General features: G+C 38.9%; 1 protein-coding gene across 1 annotated transcript in view; it reads right to left on the bottom strand.

Moving 5' to 3' along the window:
* Positions 1-18,327, bottom strand: part of CNTNAP5 (contactin associated protein family member 5) — a 252,770-nt gene that overhangs the window by 66,392 nt on the left and 168,051 nt on the right. Inside the window, exon 13 of the mRNA XM_015868834.2 lies at positions 13,705-13,905. Coding sequence (XP_015724320.1) covers positions 13,705-13,905 — 201 coding nt within the window. The remainder of the gene's footprint in view (positions 1-13,704; positions 13,906-18,327) is intronic.

The raw sequence follows: 18,327 nt of genomic DNA, 5'->3' as shown, positions 1-18,327 counted from the left end.
ACAGCAGAAGACTGTTCTTCTGATTAAAGATGGAACATGAAAAGTTCTGGTTCCACTTTCAGGTTTGGCAGACACTACAAAATCATAAAAGTTAGTCAAACTCTGTGGGACCTTTGTTTTAAAAGTAGAAAGTCAAAGAACTAAAAACGCTTTATTAGCCAAAGCTAGTACAGCAACAACTGATTTTCTCTACTGAGAAAGATTAATAGAGGTATCCATATTGGACGAAATCTAATTTGGCATTTAAAACTACCAAGATGGTGTCTGAAAACACCTTTTTGTGACCTCATATGACTATGCATTTACTGTGGAGACTAGCTTCAGAGCAGGTAAGACTGCACTGGGCAAGGGATCTGGAGTAGAAAAAGGCAACAGAAAAGCTCTTTTTAAAGGCTTTTCTGAAAACAACAATGATGCTGAACTTGTGCTTGGAATACCCTGGGATAGCTTACCCTGAAGAAGAGGAGGCTCAGGGGAGACCTCATTTCACTCTACAACTTCCTAAAGGGAGATTGTGATGAGGAGGGGCTTGGCCTCTTCTCTCGGGCAACAAACAGGACCCGAGAAAATGGTCGCAAGTTATACCAGAAGAGGTTTAGATTAGACACAAGAAGGAACTTTTTGTCTCAGAGAGTGGTCAGGCACTGGAATGGCTGCCCAGGGAGGTGGTGGAGTCGCCGTCCCTGGCAGTGTACAAGAGGTGCCGGGATGAGGAGCTCTGAGATACAGTTTAGTGGTTTGCTGTAGCTACAGTAATGGGAGGACGGTTGGACTAGATGATCTTGTAGGTCCCTTCCAACCTTGTGATTCTATGATTCTATGCTACGATGACAATGTGCTGCTCTGCAAAACGCATGAACATGAATTTGACCATACAATTGTCATTACCTGTCACTTAAGTAGCCTTACTGTTAAGCAGCTATAATTGTCCTTTGGGTGTTATCTTAAATACATTAAGAAAGAAATTGAATGCTTTCACCACAGTATAGTTGGGACACTTTCTCAAAGCTAATTTCTAAGTCTGTGAATTATTCATAATACACTTCAAAAAGGCTCTTCTGGATAAGGTAATTGACCTTGTCTGCATGAAGCACCTACTACCTTGCCTTAGGATAATTAAATCTATGATGTGGTCAATTATTTAAAGGTAATGTCTTCTCATTAGGTTAGGCAATATATTACCACTCAACTAGTCACCTAATTCTGCATTTAGAACATTCAAGCTTTTATTGTTTTGTCATAGGTTTCACTCACCGTAGCAATGTCTCACATTAAACAGTGTGCTACAACAGTAGTTATCTGATATATGGGAGCAGGACACTGAGTACTAGAATTTGAAGATTTTTACCTGTATTTGCAAGTTCTGTTGGCTGTCCTTTGTTTTTGAGAATGAAAGAATAAAAAGTATCCAGCAACTTTTTGTCTCGGTCTTCACTGGCAACTGCTTTTCCTTCATCAGTGACACAGACTGTATGATCAAATGCACCCTCAGTAAGTCTATGGATGACACCAAGTTGTGCGGTGGAGAAAATGTGAAGGATGGGATACAATCCAGAGGAATCAAGACAGGCTAAGCAGTAGCCCAGAAGAATCTCTTGAGGTTCAACAGATCAGCAAGGTCTTGCAACAGAGTCCTGGCAACATCCTCTATCAATTCAAGCTGAGGAAGAAAGGATTGACCCAAGAAGGACCTGGAAGTACTGGTGGATGGCAAGCTGGACATGAACCAGCATTGCGCCCACTCAGCCCAGAAAGCCAATTGCATCCTGTATCAAAAGCAGTGTGGCCAGGAGGTCACAGATGTGATCCTGCCTCTCTGCTCTGCGCTGGCGAGATCTCATCTGGAGTACTGTGTCCAGATGTGGAGTCCTAAACACAGGAATGGTATGGATCTGCTGGAGTGCATCCAGACTAGAGCCACATACACAATCAAAGGGATGGAACACCTCTCCTGTGAGGACAGGCTGAGAGAGCTGAGGCTGTTCAGCCTGGAGAAGGCTCAGGGAAGATCTGAGAGTGGCCTTTCAGTATCTAAAGGGGGGATGTAGGAAAGAAGGGGACGGACTCAGATTTAGGCTGGATATAAGGAAAAAAATTTTACAGTAAGGGCAGTGAGGTACTGAAGAAGGTTTCCCAGAGAGGTGGTGGATGCCTTGTCCTTGGAGGTCTTCAAGGCCAGGTTGGATGCGGCCTCACTGAGCTGTAGGTGTCCCTGTTCATTGCACAGGAGTTGGACTTGATGACATATAAAGGTCTCCTCCAACCCAAATCATTCTGTGTTTCTAAGAAAAATGTGTCTTTTCAATAAAATCCAGTGTAAAAAAATTTGGATCCAAGTAACCTACCACATGGCATTAGCAATACAAATTAATGTACTGTTCAATGAAAAGTATGCTAAAGGTATGAAAAGTATGCTAAAACACATGTTTGGTTTCCCTCTAAATTAGCTCAGGTATTTCTGCAGTTTTATTTTGCTGTATAGAAAAACCCATGGGGGGTGGAGGGGGGTGGGGGTCTGCCATCAAAGATGCAATGAGCAATGCTGGCTCTAGCACAGACTAATTATGTGCCATTTTAGTCTTTTCCTTGAACCTGCAACACATTATTATGACTAAATATTTCTTCAACGGTTGTTCATCAGTGAAAATCATCTGAATCAAATGATCATTTTCACATATCTACAGAGTACAACTCACCTTTCTCCTGCAATTAACATACTCTGAGATACTACAGCAGAATAAAGCAGTATTAAATCTATTTTTGTGACTGGTAAATTCTTACACAGCATGACTTGAATAAACATCATTCACTTTCCTGGCTCTAAGAGATAGCCTAAAAAGGTGTTTTAAGTTACACTGGACCACTCTAATAAACAGACTTAGAGGTGCTCTATCTAAATTGTACAAGATATACTTGTCTATTCTTGTCTATTCTCATACAAGAACACAGTATTGGCTTTTTCAATCCATCAGTGTTTAATTTCTGTCAGTTTGAATTAACAAGCTCTGGATTGGCATGTTCATTTCTCTATGTATATGAATTTCAGTGTTTTTGCATTTTTTCATTTATTGTATACTAAAGAGATCTTTCATGAAAGATGCAATAACTAAGGAGTTAAGTCACCATCTTATTGGCCTAAATAAGTACAATAAATCCAATGGAAATAAACCTGCATACTTTTGTGTCCTTTCAGCTGAATTATTCAATATTGCAGCTTCTTTCAAGCTGTCCATTAAAAGAAGCTCTAATTATGTTAGCTATTCAGAGCTTTTAAAACTTATTATACAAACATAGTTCAGCTTATGAATTGTTTATCTTGATTAGATGTTGAGTATTCACTTAAAACCGTGAAGCATTATTTTAAAACAGGAATAAAAAAAAAGGCATCAGAAAGATTTCAGGGTGGTAAACTGAACATTTACACTGAAAACCTTTGGCTAAATTCTTATTTGCATGAATATTTGGGAACAACCCGTTTGTACCTCAGGAACATTTTTGCAAGCACAAAAATCCAAGTACTGTGGTTCAGATAATATAAAAAAGTAAAGGATTATAAAAATTATCAAAGCGAAATTGAAATCAAATTCTGGAAGGCTAGGAAAGAAATAGCTGCCATTTATCATTTTCCATCAGCTAAAACAAACTGACCAAGGATAGTACTGTTCTAAGCAAGATTACCTGCAATTGGCCTGTCTACTAAATCATTTTTCATAATGGTTGACTGCCTTCAATTGTCTAACCACAGCTGTGTGCTACACATAGATAGCTCTTGTCACTTATAATATGATCATATTTACGCATTAGTTTCTGTTTTTGTGCCACAATCGAGCAAGTACAATATTACAGTGGGTCTAATGGCCTGTTTCACTTCATTCATTTACCTATTAATTTTGGCAATGGAATACTTCATGGCACATAAATTTCACTCTTTGAAAACATGACAACCTGTAGAACAATATGGTCAGAGAGATTCTGGAGCTTTGTACAGAAGTAAAATGAATAGCCCATGGCAGCATTTTGGAAAGAACATACGTCCCTCTGGAGGCATTGGTTGTAGGTAAAGTGATTACTTCAGCAATAACAGGATGTAATGATTCACTCAATAAAATTCTGCCTCTATTAAGCAAGTACTTCTAATGTTCTGAGGATTGACTGGTGGCCACAGCTTGAATCACACAAGCAGTAAACAAAATGCAACACTGAATCTCTCTGTCTGAATCCTGAACATAATGTGCACTGTGAGGGAAGCAAACTAGAAGGAGAACTGTGCTTTAAAGGCAGGTTCCAGCAACAAAGGCCCACAATAAAGTCCTGAAAAATACCAGTGCCAAGAGAACTATCCCAGTTCAGTGACAGCTGTTAAAAATGGCAAAGCAGGCCAAGGAAACTACCTACCCAGAACCAGAGAAAAAGCCAAAGGGAGCTGAAACAGACAACTCTTTATGAGACATCAGTTTGTCCTAGAATCCCAACCTATGCTGAAACGTTAGCATTCATTTACAAATATCTCTCTATGGAGGCCAGCCCCTAAACTTTTTATGCACATCAAAATAGGTGCTTTGCATCAGAGCTTGAAATCACAGTAACAGTGGAAAGTAAGCAATTGATGTACAGCAAACCTTCAGCTCAATGGACAAAAGATTAACCAAACTATCTCATCTCTTTCAAGCTCTGCCTGTAGATCTCTGTATATCATTCACAAAGAAGAAAATTACAGTTAACCACTATTCTTCTTTCTCTCCTAACCTATCTGCACATATCTATACAAATATGCAAACATACTTTCTCAAAAAGAGAGTACTCGGTATATAAAGCAAAAAGATAATTTTACAAGATTATTCAGACCTTTGGAAACAGCAGGTAAAATAAAGGTTCATATTTAAAACAAGCCTACAGTGTAATTGATGTCACTTTTTCTTCACAGTTTTCCTTGAAATCTCCCTTCATTTTTGAAAACTTTCCTCCATAAGCTTACAATTCATAAGTAAAACACACCTGTCAGATTTCAATTAGGTTCAGTTACAGAAAACTGAGAAGGAAAGGCAGGAACCATCATAATCTTTTCTTTCCCACCACCAAGTGCTACCACCAACATTTTGATAACACTGAATGACACAGCCTGAGCAATAACAATGAAAGAATAGAAACAGGCTACTGAATGCAGACTGTCACAAAGTGGGCAAAAAAGGGGCAAAAAACCCCAGGAAAAACAAAACAAAACAAAACAAAGGAGATAGAGGAAAACTACCCTCCCTCTTTCAGGTATCTGGCTAGCCCCGAGGCGGGCCATGAGCTCTGGGAAAGGGGGATAGGTAGAAAGATAGAAGATGGGTCTAACGAAATCGGCAAAGATCTGAGGAGGAAAGGTGATCGAGTAAATCTAACAAAATCAAACAAAACGTGGTACACAAGAGTATCCAAGGTACGAGAAGCACTATTGATGTTAATGGCCTGGAATCACTAGATGCTGTAAACTAGCCCTGTCATTTTAAACTTTTTAGGCAGACCAAAGACATAGGGAATGGGAGACATGAAATTAAACATGTCAGATAAAGAAACAAACAGGACATGAAGCACATTGGAAGCAAATTGAAAAAAATTTAGCCAAACTACTGCTAGTAGCATCTGTACTAAGATTTATGAAAAACTAATGGCTTAGTTAAGTTTAGAATATGTATCTGTTCAAGTTCCTGATCTTATGTTGTGGAAGAGACAAGCATATGTATGTCTGGCACGATGAGAAAATAAATGCATTTCATTTTAGCCCAAACTAGTATTTTCTACCAGTGCTAGGCCATTTAGAAACAGAAGGGTTGATATAGTATGCTCTAACCCTGTTGATTCTAATGGGCTATAGATATGAATCTTAACCTGGTTTTCTGGAGAAGCCACAATTGTAAAGCCAACCGTTTCTCAATGCACTTTGCACATTCTCAGGTCAGCTTATCTTTTCTCATAACATCTTTGAAAAAGAAAGACAGGACTGACCACATGGTACACAAGTGTCTAAAGAAAGTTACTCACACCTATCCCTTTGGAATCAACCACTGTAGCAAAACAGAATATAAATTCTGCCTAGGAAACAAAGAGAAAGAATTCAAAATCCTGACAGACACTAGAAACTATTCCAAGGGCTAAACTACAGAATCACAGCTTCCTCTCCTCACCCAGCAGAATACACCATACACCCAATTACCACCCACACAAAACAAACATATCACTCAGGGACGATGTGCTTATTCTGCCCTAACAGCACAAGGAAAAGGCACTGGAGACATCTATGTAGGTCTTACACTTCGTGCACAGACTTTAGAGTTTTAGATCTTTCAGGAACTGTTCTTTTTATGGTTCTTTTTATTGCTTGGACAAACTTTGCCATTTGTTTTGAAGTGCTAATTTCAAATAGATTTAATTGCTCAAACTGATTTCAGGAGAAGCCATCATCAGCGGAAGTCTCATGCCTCATTCTTCCTCTCTGTTCAACGAGGTAGGAAAACTACTTTTAGAGGAGGACCGCGTATAGATTAATTGTTCGACCTTTATAAATGCTAATATTAAAGAAAAGAAAAAAAAGCCAAAAAAAAGTTGTCTCCTGTGACTTTTGAATTCTTCTCTTGATAGCAAAGGAAGAAGGCTCTTGATGTTGGCTTTGAGACCTGGACAGCTCAGGAAGGAACACACCCCTTGCCTAAATCAGTTTCCAATAAAGTCTGATTCTTCCTCCTATCAAAGGGGCTCGGATTACATTCAGACTCAAAAGATTTTTTGTTTTGTTCTTCATTTTTCTAGCCCTGTAGACGTTAAAAATAATAATAATAAAAAAAAAATTACTCCAAGGAAAATTTGAAAAGGGCTGTTTTCTTACAATCCCTCATATCTTATATCTACTTGTCAAGTCTGGTCCACACCCAACGCATGCATCAGTCTGGCTTGGGGGCAGGTAAACAACTCTCGATTACTTTTAGAAGCTTCTTGGGAATGCAATTTCTTTCCTTAAAGGTCTGGATATGTTTGTTTGTTGCATGCTTCCATACCCTCAAAGATTTCTTTTAGGATGGAGGGTTGTGGGGTTCTTTTACGACAGAGAAACTAACACTTTGAAGGACTATTTTTATGCTACTCTTAACATCAGATGGTTCACAAAAGCAAAACATTGAGCTATAAATACTCCTAGGGAAGACTCTTGTTCTCTTGCTGAACATGAAGTAATCAGAAAACATTCAGCTGATCCTCATTGTTTTTTTTCTTCTGTTTCCACCTTCACAATTAAAAACAAACATACAAACAAACAAAAAAACCCAATAAAACCCAAACAACACATTTCCAATAGGCTATCCTCACACAGTAATAAGGGCAGAATTCCTAGCCTTAAAATTTACAGGCAATGGATTTGAGTCTGACCCTACTTAGACTACGAACATGGTTCCTTTTTCATTACACTAACATTTTCCTTTCTCCTAGTGACATTATATAATTAAATTATGCAACCATGGGCTCTGTCCCGTTCACCTGTTCCATCCCATCTGACTTTGATTAAGCGCCCGGTTTTGCACATACTTGTTTTCCCCCAGATACAGAACAGGAGTCAAATGAACCCCATACATCCATAAAACAGAGATTACAACACAAGATGCTTTGCTATCTTTAAAGATAACACGAATAGAAATGTAAATTATTTCTTTACTCATATGGCATCAAAGCAGCTGTGAACACTTCCACTACTATAATTTACATTTTCCATGCTCCAGAATTGGAAACATCTCACACAAACACACACACCTCAGGCCAAATTTGAAGGGGAAATTAGTTTAATGTCAGTAAGAATCTTTCAGTGAAATGGAGCTCAGGATGCTTAAAGTAGGACAGCTGAATGAAGCAGACAAATAGAAGTGTGATGAGAACACAATCCCTGCTGTGGCTCTAATAAGGAAGAAGGCACACTTTTCTGCATAGGCAGAGCAATACTGCTTTCTGTTTTAAACAGCAGAGAGGTTGCTGTCATAGCTAATGAGCTGTTATTGTAACGAACAATAGATTAGCTGTTTTTATAATTAGGAGTATTTATTGTTAACAATATGCAGAGTCCTGCAAATTAAAAAAGACTATCACTGCTCATGATTAGGGAATGCTGCCTGGAATAGTCTGAAAAAACTGTGTATTTCTTTCTCTCCTCAAATTTTGTGTGCAAATAACTTACATGACTGTGTCCATCATATCTGAGGTATCATTAGAACATGTTTGGTTCTGGGATACTTATGTATCTCATAAAGCTATCAATTTACAAAATCTTGTTTTTACTGCAGACTTCCCTGAACTCACAGTTTCCTCCTTGCTGAGCTGTAAGCAGTTGTATCATCCTATAGGTTTCACAGGCTGAGCAAAAGATACATTCCACTTTATTCCAAATCAGATATTGTTTGGGAACAGAAGCCCAATCCTATAGGAGCACAGAGTTTAAACAAACATATCTTAACAGTATCAGTTCACAACACTGACTTCCTTACAGCACGGCCAATTGCAGCTCATGCAATGATTTCCAAATTACAAGCTCAAAGTATGCTGTCAAGGTTTACACTTCATTTAACTGCCCTATATAACTTCATTAATATCCCTGTAACAAGCCTCACATGTACTAGAAGAGGTACTTTTCATGTCAGTAAAGCACAGAAGCTCTATTCAGTTTGGACTGGTAATATTGTATTCCAACTAAAGATTAGGTCTCACAAACAGAAGCGTAACTTCAGAACTGCTTCTTAAATGAGGGGAGAGAGAGATTTGCAACAGAAATATTCAGTAGCAAAATTAGTATACCAGAAATATGAAGGACACATTCTACGTAAATAAACAGTATTTAACCATACAAGCTCCTTCACCTCTCTCTCAGTCACCACCTCAAGAAGCATTTCTTAAATTCACCTGACATATCATGCCTAAAGCAAATACAGATAATGGTAAAGAGACTTGTGCCCTTCTGGTGTCATTCCAGAAGCACATCAGGAAGCACTACACTGTACACTCCTGCAGCTAGGTTCAAAAAGAGAGTGCATTTTCATTCCACTGTCTCAGAAGTCACCCAGTGCATCCCTGCAGCAAAGACTTCTTCTCATGTCTTTCCCATTGCTTGGCCTCTTTGCTGCATTGCAGTCTCAGAGAAGACCAATGGGACTAGAGCAGAAGCAATCCAAGCAGCTGGCATTCTTTCCTTGGCAGATATAGCAATATTTGTCTATTGTTACTCAGGAGGAATTGTGTATGGGGAGGGAGGTACAAGGTCAGAAATTGGGATAATGATATTCCATTACTCACAGGTGCATAAATACTAAATGTCAAGTCACTTTGCCTATGCAGTAGGTTTTTTATTTTTGTTAGACCACCTGCATACTACTAACAATATAGAATCTTTCAAAATGGCCTCTAAATCAGTCTCTGTAAGAAAGAGAGCTGACAAACATCCATGCTAAATTACTATGGCAAACTATGCTCAAAGTTTCTAAATACAGCAGTTCATCTGAACTGCCACATTGGAGGGGAAAGACAAGGTGTGGCAGAGGAAACATAGATGCCAAGTCAATTACTCTCAAGAAGAGTATCCTAATTAGCTGTGAATAACTATGTCATGCAATTGAGACCTGCCATGTATCCAACAATCTCTTTAGTACAAACCACTTCCTGAGGGCGGACTGCCATGTTATAAACAAATCATCTGCTAACGGAATAACAACTTAAAATTGATAGAAGAGCATACTAGAAAAGCACAAAGTGAGCAAAAACCCAACAACAAATTACTGCTTGCTATGGGCTATGGAAATATGACCAATTCATCTCAAGTCTAAACTTAAGTCCAAACTCAGAGTAGAACACACTTCTTTCAACTGTGTTTTCCTCTGGTAAGAGGGGTACAAAGCACAAATGCAGTAGGACAGAGGTAAGGAAGAACAGCTATGCTTGTCATAAAGGGGTAACACAGCTGGAAACCACATATGGTACACCTCAGTTCTGAGACAGGGAAGAAGTTTGGGGAAGAGGTGTGTATTTTAGGATAAACATTTGAAATCCAGACCTGAAGCAACATAGTGTGGAATTATAGTGGAAAGAAACAAGAAAAAAAGAAAAACAAAAGGAAAAAAAAAAAAAAAAAGAAGAAGAAAAAAGAAAAGGAAGATGACAAAAGGAAAAAAGGACATTCGTATTTCTTTGATTTTTGCTCTAGGACTGATCTTTTCTCAGTCTCTGCCTACACAAATATGCTATGAATTTGACAGACTGTCAGTCATATATATGGCTGTATATAACCAAGCTATCCTGCCACTGATACAGCTATCACTGTGTTAAATCCTTGATATGGTGGACATGAAGTCCATTCTTTGCAAACGTTAAGCCTTTGAGTGCACCCCTAAGAATGCGCTGCTTCTAGAAACCTGAGCAAATTTAGTCATAGGTGAGGGTTAATGTTGGTTGGCTAATGAACTGTTTTCATACCTTCAAACATCTTGACTGCTAACAGTGGAATTAAATGTGCACATACACACACCTATTCTTGTTCATGTACTCCTGTCCTAAGTTATTACCTGAGATGCTCCTCAAGGAAAGGAAATAAGAGTCCTATGACCTAAATCTTTCTCCAAATTCCAAGCATACAGACAGCACATACAGAAAAACCCAAGCTTTCTGCCCACATCCCCTCCTTCTCCTTCTAGCTCATCCTGGTTCTCAGCAGACAGTATGTGCTTCAAGGGATGAGGTGGTGTTAAAATCTCCAGTCTCCTATTAAGTGTGGCTAACTTTTCTAATTAATGCCAACTGTCACACTTGCACTTGTAATGTCTCCAACAGCCATGGAGAAATCACAAGAGAACCGCCATTACTGGTCATAAATTGAAAGTTTCATTTGCCAATATCGTGAAAGCCAGCTTTGATGAACAGACATCTATTCTGACATTCAAAAACCTCCCGAAAATCTAGCTGATAGCAGAAAAGCACAAAAACACAGTTCACGGGAATTTAATTTTAGTTTTCAAAGACATGTTTGCAGCTAAGCTGTAGTATGACAGTGAGAACTGATAAGGCTTTTTCAGACAGCAGGAGGTGGAGACGAGTAAACTCCTTTGCCAACTGCCAGATTGCGTGTCTGACACATTGCAGATGTAAATCCAAGTAACTCAATGGGGAGACTATGCTGAATTACACCCGCTGAGGAGGTGCCTATGCCTTCAAGGCAAGAGGTAGTAAAAAGGAACAGAAAGACAAATTCCCTGATATAAACTGGAACAATCTTACGCAAACCAGAAACTTCCTTTAGTTTCTCTCTAGGGCTGCGCAGAGTACTTGTCCCTTTGCCTAGGCACATTAATTTTTTTTTTTCTTTTTCTCCTCCCATGTCAAAGCTGTGAAAGCCAAAGTTACTATGTAACAGCATGAATCTTTGTTGCAAAGTGAAGTCAAGGAAGAAAAAGAAAAATCTCTTTATTGCTTCTCTATGAAGCATGATAGTGTTTAGATCCTGAAAGGAAGGATTTGGGGTTTTGTTGCTACCACCTGAGACATCCTAATCATATATTTCATCTCCTAGGACAAAAAAAGCAAAAGATATAAGAACAAAATTCTGCAGTAGATGAAGCACAGAAATTAATTAGATCCCTTGAAGATAGGGGGACTTCTATGCATCTGTCAAGATCAGATATACCTCTGGAAGATGCCTTTCCATCAAACACACACTGCTGGGCTTGTTCCAGAACTATTAATGAATGGTGATATTCAGCAGGATGGATTAAGTGACATAACATTCCCTACAGGTCTATGAATGCAACATTCTCATCACCACATGCAGTTATATTCTGACTTTCGAAGGAATATATAAATGTGGTTCATTAACAATAATTAAGCATTAAAATACTCTTGCAACACAAAATGCTTCTCAGGCATCCAGAAACCTGGGCCAAATCAAGAAGCAAACCCCAGGAGTTCTGATTTTTGTACTAATCAATTTTAGTAATCAATTTCACAGTTATTCCTAGTAATTCCTTAGTATTAGAAATTCTTTTAAATCTTAGGACTCTTCATGATATGTACCGCTAGGCTTTAGGTTCTTCTGTAATACAGCAATAGTTCACCTCAGAATGAATATCAATTAACAAAAATGCAGAAGGCTTTGGGGAAATACATTCCTTTCTACTACTTAAAAACATGTAACACTAAGCTAAGAACAAGTGTGTTCCCCAAACCTCATCATTTCAAGAGCTCAGACAGTTTATTTTTGAGCATGTTCCAAGTCTAGTCAAACTTATAGCCTCAGGCTACAGAGAAAGTTCACGATGAAAAATTGAAAGCGTAATTAAAAAGCATACAAAAAGAAGAAGAGAGAGAAAGGGGAAAAATGATAGTCTGCCACATGCAGAGCTCAAGATTGTAATTTTTCTGATTTATCATGTATTAAAGAGTTATGACTCTTGCATGGTCAACTGTCAGGAGCCCAGAGGCACTGCTGCAGCTGCAAGAGAGCAAGCTGGTCTGCAGGACATCACCCCAACACCCTCTCCCTCAAGGTACTGGTGTCACACCTTTATTCCTGGACAAGCGCCTATCAGGAATTGTCTTAGCAAGTCTGCTAGCTGCTTTACAGAAGTTCCATATACAACATGCACTATGACATATTGTTTCTTTCTGCATGCACGTGAAAAAAAATAACCAACAAAAAGGAGGAGAATTAAATATATGCAGGCCTGCTGTAACACTCTGGTCCAGAATATAATCCAGAAATAATCTCTGTGGTTATTGGGTCCATAAATATTCAGTTATAGTAACTTTGCTGAAATCAAGTGGAGTTTTTGCTACATCTCATTAGGCAGTGTATTTTTAACACAATAGGAACTCCCATTACAAGATCCCCTTAAGGTTTTCCATGGGATTTCTCCTAGCCTACTAATAAATCTAAGGGTTCCCAATAATCGGAGAATCACCAGGACCAACCAAACAAACACTGGAGGCATCCAGAAGCCTGCCCTTAAGGGCACTCCTCTTTTCTGGATTACCAAATGTAAACTCCAGACTTCATCAGAAGGCCACATGGCAGGCAGCCACCCTGAGTAGCCACTGGTGATTTGCTATCATAAACAGACAGAAACTGATCAGATCTTCTCTGCTTTCTAGTTGCTGCCACATTAAATCAATGCAAAATAAATTGGTTCCTTCTACCAAGAAGTACAAATTATATTTGCCCCAGAAACTATTCTACCAAGCACATTAAGCATCAGATTCAAGACTGTTGGACTGGTACAACTTTCCTGACTGGAAATACATAAAGTTGGAATCTTACACTTTCTCTTTTAATACAGTTAAAACCTGCAAATTAAAAACAAAACAAAACAAAACAAGCAAACAAACAAACAAAACCCAAACCAGAGCACCAACAATCATTTACCATCAGCTAAACACAGTGTAAGTGCTTTCCATGTGCTGTTTTCCATTGCAGAAGCTTTCAGACCCTCAAGGACTTGCACAATGGGAAACTCCCCTGCAGAGCTCTGTCCATCTGATGTCAGAGGACAGCCAGCACACAGCAGGACCCGAGACAGACAAAGGCTTTTCACGTTAGCCTGTATTGCTACTATCCAGGCAGTTTTCTTTCTCCTTAGTTGCAGTGCAGCCTGCACCTGCTGTATAATCAATAGCAGTTAACAAGGAAAGACTTGGGCTCATGACACTTACTCGGGGTGTTGAGGAGACGTGACTTTTTGCAGTAGTAGGCTGCCTCCTGCTCACAGTACTCCGCACTGTTTATCACAGCTTCAAGCTGCTCTGCGCTGCTGTTGTAGTTAAAGGACATGGTGTAGGGCTTCTCTGGACCAGCTCCTTGAACTCTGGTTAGCCCTGTGTTGTTGTGCTGCACTGCAGTCCAGATCTTGTCTTCTGTTAAATGAAAAAGGGATTGAATGGGAAGTTAACAGCCAAAAACTTGCAACAAGCAGGGCACAAAAGCCAACCAAAGTCTTAACACTTTACTGTGTTACAGACAAGGTCAGTTCTGAAATGGCCACTATGTGATGAAGACCTGCAGATCAACATAGAGCCCACAGAGCTGTTTCTCCCTAAACCAGCTTGAGCAAATGCTACAGCTTGTTGTGCTAGAGAGAAATTGTTAGAAGCTTCCCAAGAAACATGGGAGATCTTCAGCATTTTTTGTTGCCAGTATCTGGAGAAAATCAGATGCATTTCAACTAGCTTCAGACCTGGGAGAAAATACTTAGTAATACATCTCAGGACGGTAACATTCATCTTTTGCAAAAACATAGCTTGACCTAAGAGAACAGCCCACTGTTAGAACAAACAGTAACTGCAGCAGATGAGCTCACAAAAAGTCAGCACAATCACAATTACTGACAAAAAGCTGCAACCGTGAACGTGTTCCTATTTCCCAGTTACAAGGCAGAAAATGCATTTTACTCAACTCTCACATTTTTCTGCATGAAAGATGAGCAATGCAGAACAGACTATGACTCAGCATCTGGAAATAACTGTAAATTTTGATGCTTGCCCACGCTGGGGACCACAACCTGACTACTTTCATTGTATTTACTGAGAAGGCAGTGTATTTCTCAGGTTATGCAAAGTATAATCTAGGTTTACTCACAATTCACACTGCAACAGCACAGCTCACTACTAGCATTGAGGTTGGTGTGATAAGAACATTGTAATTAGAAGCAATTAGCTTAGCAGAGAGGCTACTTCCCAACAGGTTCTGGTGAGATAGCAAGGGGCAAGATAACATGGGCACCCTGAATGGACAGTCTGCTGAGCTGACTCAGAGTAAAAGGCAAATGCTTTAACAAGTATTCACAGGGCTGAGTCTTGCTCATGCTCCATGATGTTACAAAGAGACACACACAGTAAATTCCATCTTTACCAAAGACTGTTTACACAGGGAAGACACAAGGCAAAAATAAAAGGAAGCAAATTTGATCTTAGAAACTAAATTGAAGTATTCAGATGATTTTACTGCCAGAGAACTGGTTGGATTCTTCCACAGTCCTAGCTTTACAAGGAGCCTAGCAGCTTTGTGGCCACTGTTATGTGTTACAGCTGACCTAATTTTTTTTTTATTATTTTTTTTTTTTTAACCTTCAATCTCACCGATGACTTCCAAAGAACTCTGACATGTATATATAAACACTAAATAGGCAATCTTCACAAAGACACTCATAAGTTAACGGATTGCCATTACAGAGTCATTCAGATGACAGGCAAGTAATGAGCAGCATCTGAGAATCATACAAATGCATCTGGTCCAACTTAGGGAGAAATTTTTCTCTGGGTAATTTACAACATGATCTTGAACTCTGGGGACCATTAGGACAGTTTATACTCAGCAAACTAGAGATCTACTCACTGCATTCTCATCATTTCTGTGATGGTGGATGGAAGCAGCTTCTTCATAGATCTATTATTATGAGATTCTTAACTGAGTTCAGGATGCAGACTGTGAATCCTTTGAGTTGGAACTCAATGAAGCACTGATGCAACGTGTAACACGTCATAGTTAGATTAAAACCACAAGAAATACTACAAATCTACTGTTTCAAAATCTTGCCCCAATGCTTGTAACCATAGGCAATAGACTACTCTGAATACAATGTAAGTCAATGACTTCATAACACATGTGACACATCTGAAAAAAAAGTGATTCTCATCAGCCGAAGTCTTCTTGTTTATTTTCTTTCTGTTTTCTTTTATTTCTTCTTCTGCTTTCTGTGTTCTTTCTTAAGGACTGAGTGGATTTTTCTTAAATAATCGAGAGTAAATCAGCATTCCTCTCACTGAAACTGGTGAAAGTCGAAAGCCTTGCCTTCACTGAAAAACCTACTTTACAACAAATGTTAAGTTACCAATACTGTAAGTCAGATGTTAAGCAAGATGTAAAACAAGAGAAGGGAATGAGCAGTTCGCTAGAAATTCCAGATGGGCAGTCATAAGCTCTTCTATTGAACATCATTAACACACATTTGAGAAACTACGTAGGCTGCTGTGAAAGTAATGTCCCCTATCTATTTCCCTGGAATCAACAACAATTTCAAAGAGCAAAATAACATCATTTGAGGGACCAAATTCTCAGCTACAAAACCCTAATTTTCAACATGGTCACAACAATTAGCTATGCATCTTCCCAGCAATGGACAAGAACCCACAAGCTACACATGCAAAAACCTGCAGACTGCCCCTCTGCTGCCATCTCTCATACAGCAAAAGCATGTAATGGAACATTGGTGTGAAGGTTCAGCCTCTACCACTGTCATACATTCATCTCTGACTCCATGGGACAACATAATAAAATAGGAACAGTCCTCATAAAATCAGCGTTCATAATACTGACTATACTACTGCTTAGGAAATACAACTGTCTTTAATATTAGAGTTGTATATTGGTTAACACTTCAATACTTTCTAGGCTTCGTACTTGTACACCAGGAAAAGTGCTGTGTGGGTACTTGAAAAGCCAAAAAAATACAACCAGCCAACACCCTAAAAAATGATCACAACATGAAACAGTCTTCCGAAAAAGCATTGGAAATGTAATCAATTGACATGTTTGAAATGAGGTTGCACAAAGCATCAGCAAACATACTGTCAGGGACAACCACTTATCGACAAACATATTGAACAGACAACACGGACCAGTCTCTCTTTTGTTTTCCTCCGTGACTGTTGATTAATTTTCAATGCTCTTGTTATCATCACAGACACACTCATCTGTGCCTCTGAAATCTCAACTTTGACATTCAAGGGCTGCTTTTCTCCACAGTATTTTGTGGAAATGAGAAATTAACTGCAGATTATCCATCTTCTAGTTTGCAGGGGAAAAGGAGAAACAAATTGAATTTCTGTCTTTACGGAATGTAATTGTGATTTAGCAAGTAAATCAGAACAGAGAAGAAGAAAAAGGAGTAGCAGAAAGGAAAAAAAAATCACAGTTACATTTCAGATGTATTCTAATCTACATATGCCTGATTTATTATGCTCATTACTTTTATAGGTCAGGTCTGTGTTTTGCTTCCAAGATTCCTTCTGTGCTCCATCTTTGTGGTAAAGGTAATGAACAGCAAACCTCAAAAAATACAAACATTTGTCTCACTGATCTAATTAAAGGAGAGTCACTATCAAACATATATGTGAGATGACAAAAGCTACGAACTTTTAAAAGTTTGTTTCTGTTGTCTAAGCACCTTTGCTGTACATATCTTCTACTACCTCAACATCTTTTGTTTTTTTCCTCCTCAAAGTCAATGCAAAACACCCTCTAACTGAGGGAAAAACAGCTGCAGGAGCACAACAAATTCTCAGACCATTTCAAGACAATAGCAAGACCACATCCATATGCTCCTACAGGCTAGAAGGCAGCCTTTCTCCTAAAGACCCTCACTGTTCAGACCAAATCTTGTTCTTTATTCTAATACCATTTTCTCTACCTGAAACCCTGTGGCTCATGGAAAAAGACCATTCTATTTTCTCAAAATCACATCTGCAAGTTTAGCTAAGACTGCTCTCAGAATAGAGCTGTCTGCCTCAAAAGGAGGGCAATGAATTCTTCTCCTACATCTCGGTCAGCGTGTACTCTGAAACTTACTGACAATGATCTGTGAGCTTGCATTTCAGGCATGCTGCAGGGCCTAGGCAAGTAGTGTAGCTGCACATGGACATGCACACACATCATTCCAGTTAGAAAGAAGTGCAGCAGCTGCCTGCTGCTTGACTTTGCAATTTGCATACACCTTTGCAGAGACACACCTCTGTAAATATTATGCCTGTGCTATCTGCAAACGGGTCTCTAAACAGATTTCCTATTTCACTGTGTTTAAATCTTTACTATTTTGGGGGTTCCTTTAGGTTATAGTTTTAGGAATTGACATAGACACAAGCCAAACTGAGTGCCACTAGCTTCTCCTAGCCATTTCAATGTTTGGAAACTGCTAATCTAGGCAGATAAGGCTCTCCTTTCTTTATTTCAACAAAGAGACTATCGTTATCTTTTTCTATCTGTCCATATTGTATGTTTTTTTCCTGTTTATTCAACTTAATGAGCTCTCTCTGCACTTGTGAATTTGCAATGAGAATGAGAAAGTTGTTCTCTAAGCAAAGGTCACTGTTTATTTTTACCTTCAATTATGCCACCATATTATTTTATTACTTTCTCAGTTTGGTAAAATTCTGAACCACACACAAGCTGCAAGTAATTCAAATCCCAATAGGAGAGCACAGCCACAGCTTCTACTGTATAACCTGGAATAGTTACAAACAGTCTTGAAAAGCAAGATTTTCTGAATGTTTGTTAAATTGTTC

Source organism: Coturnix japonica, chromosome 7 (genome assembly GCF_001577835.2).
Source record: "Coturnix japonica isolate 7356 chromosome 7, Coturnix japonica 2.1, whole genome shotgun sequence".
NCBI lineage: Eukaryota > Metazoa > Chordata > Aves > Galliformes > Phasianidae > Coturnix > Coturnix japonica.
The sequence above is the reverse complement of the archived record's forward strand: the minus strand, read 5'-3'. Positions and strand labels throughout refer to the sequence as shown.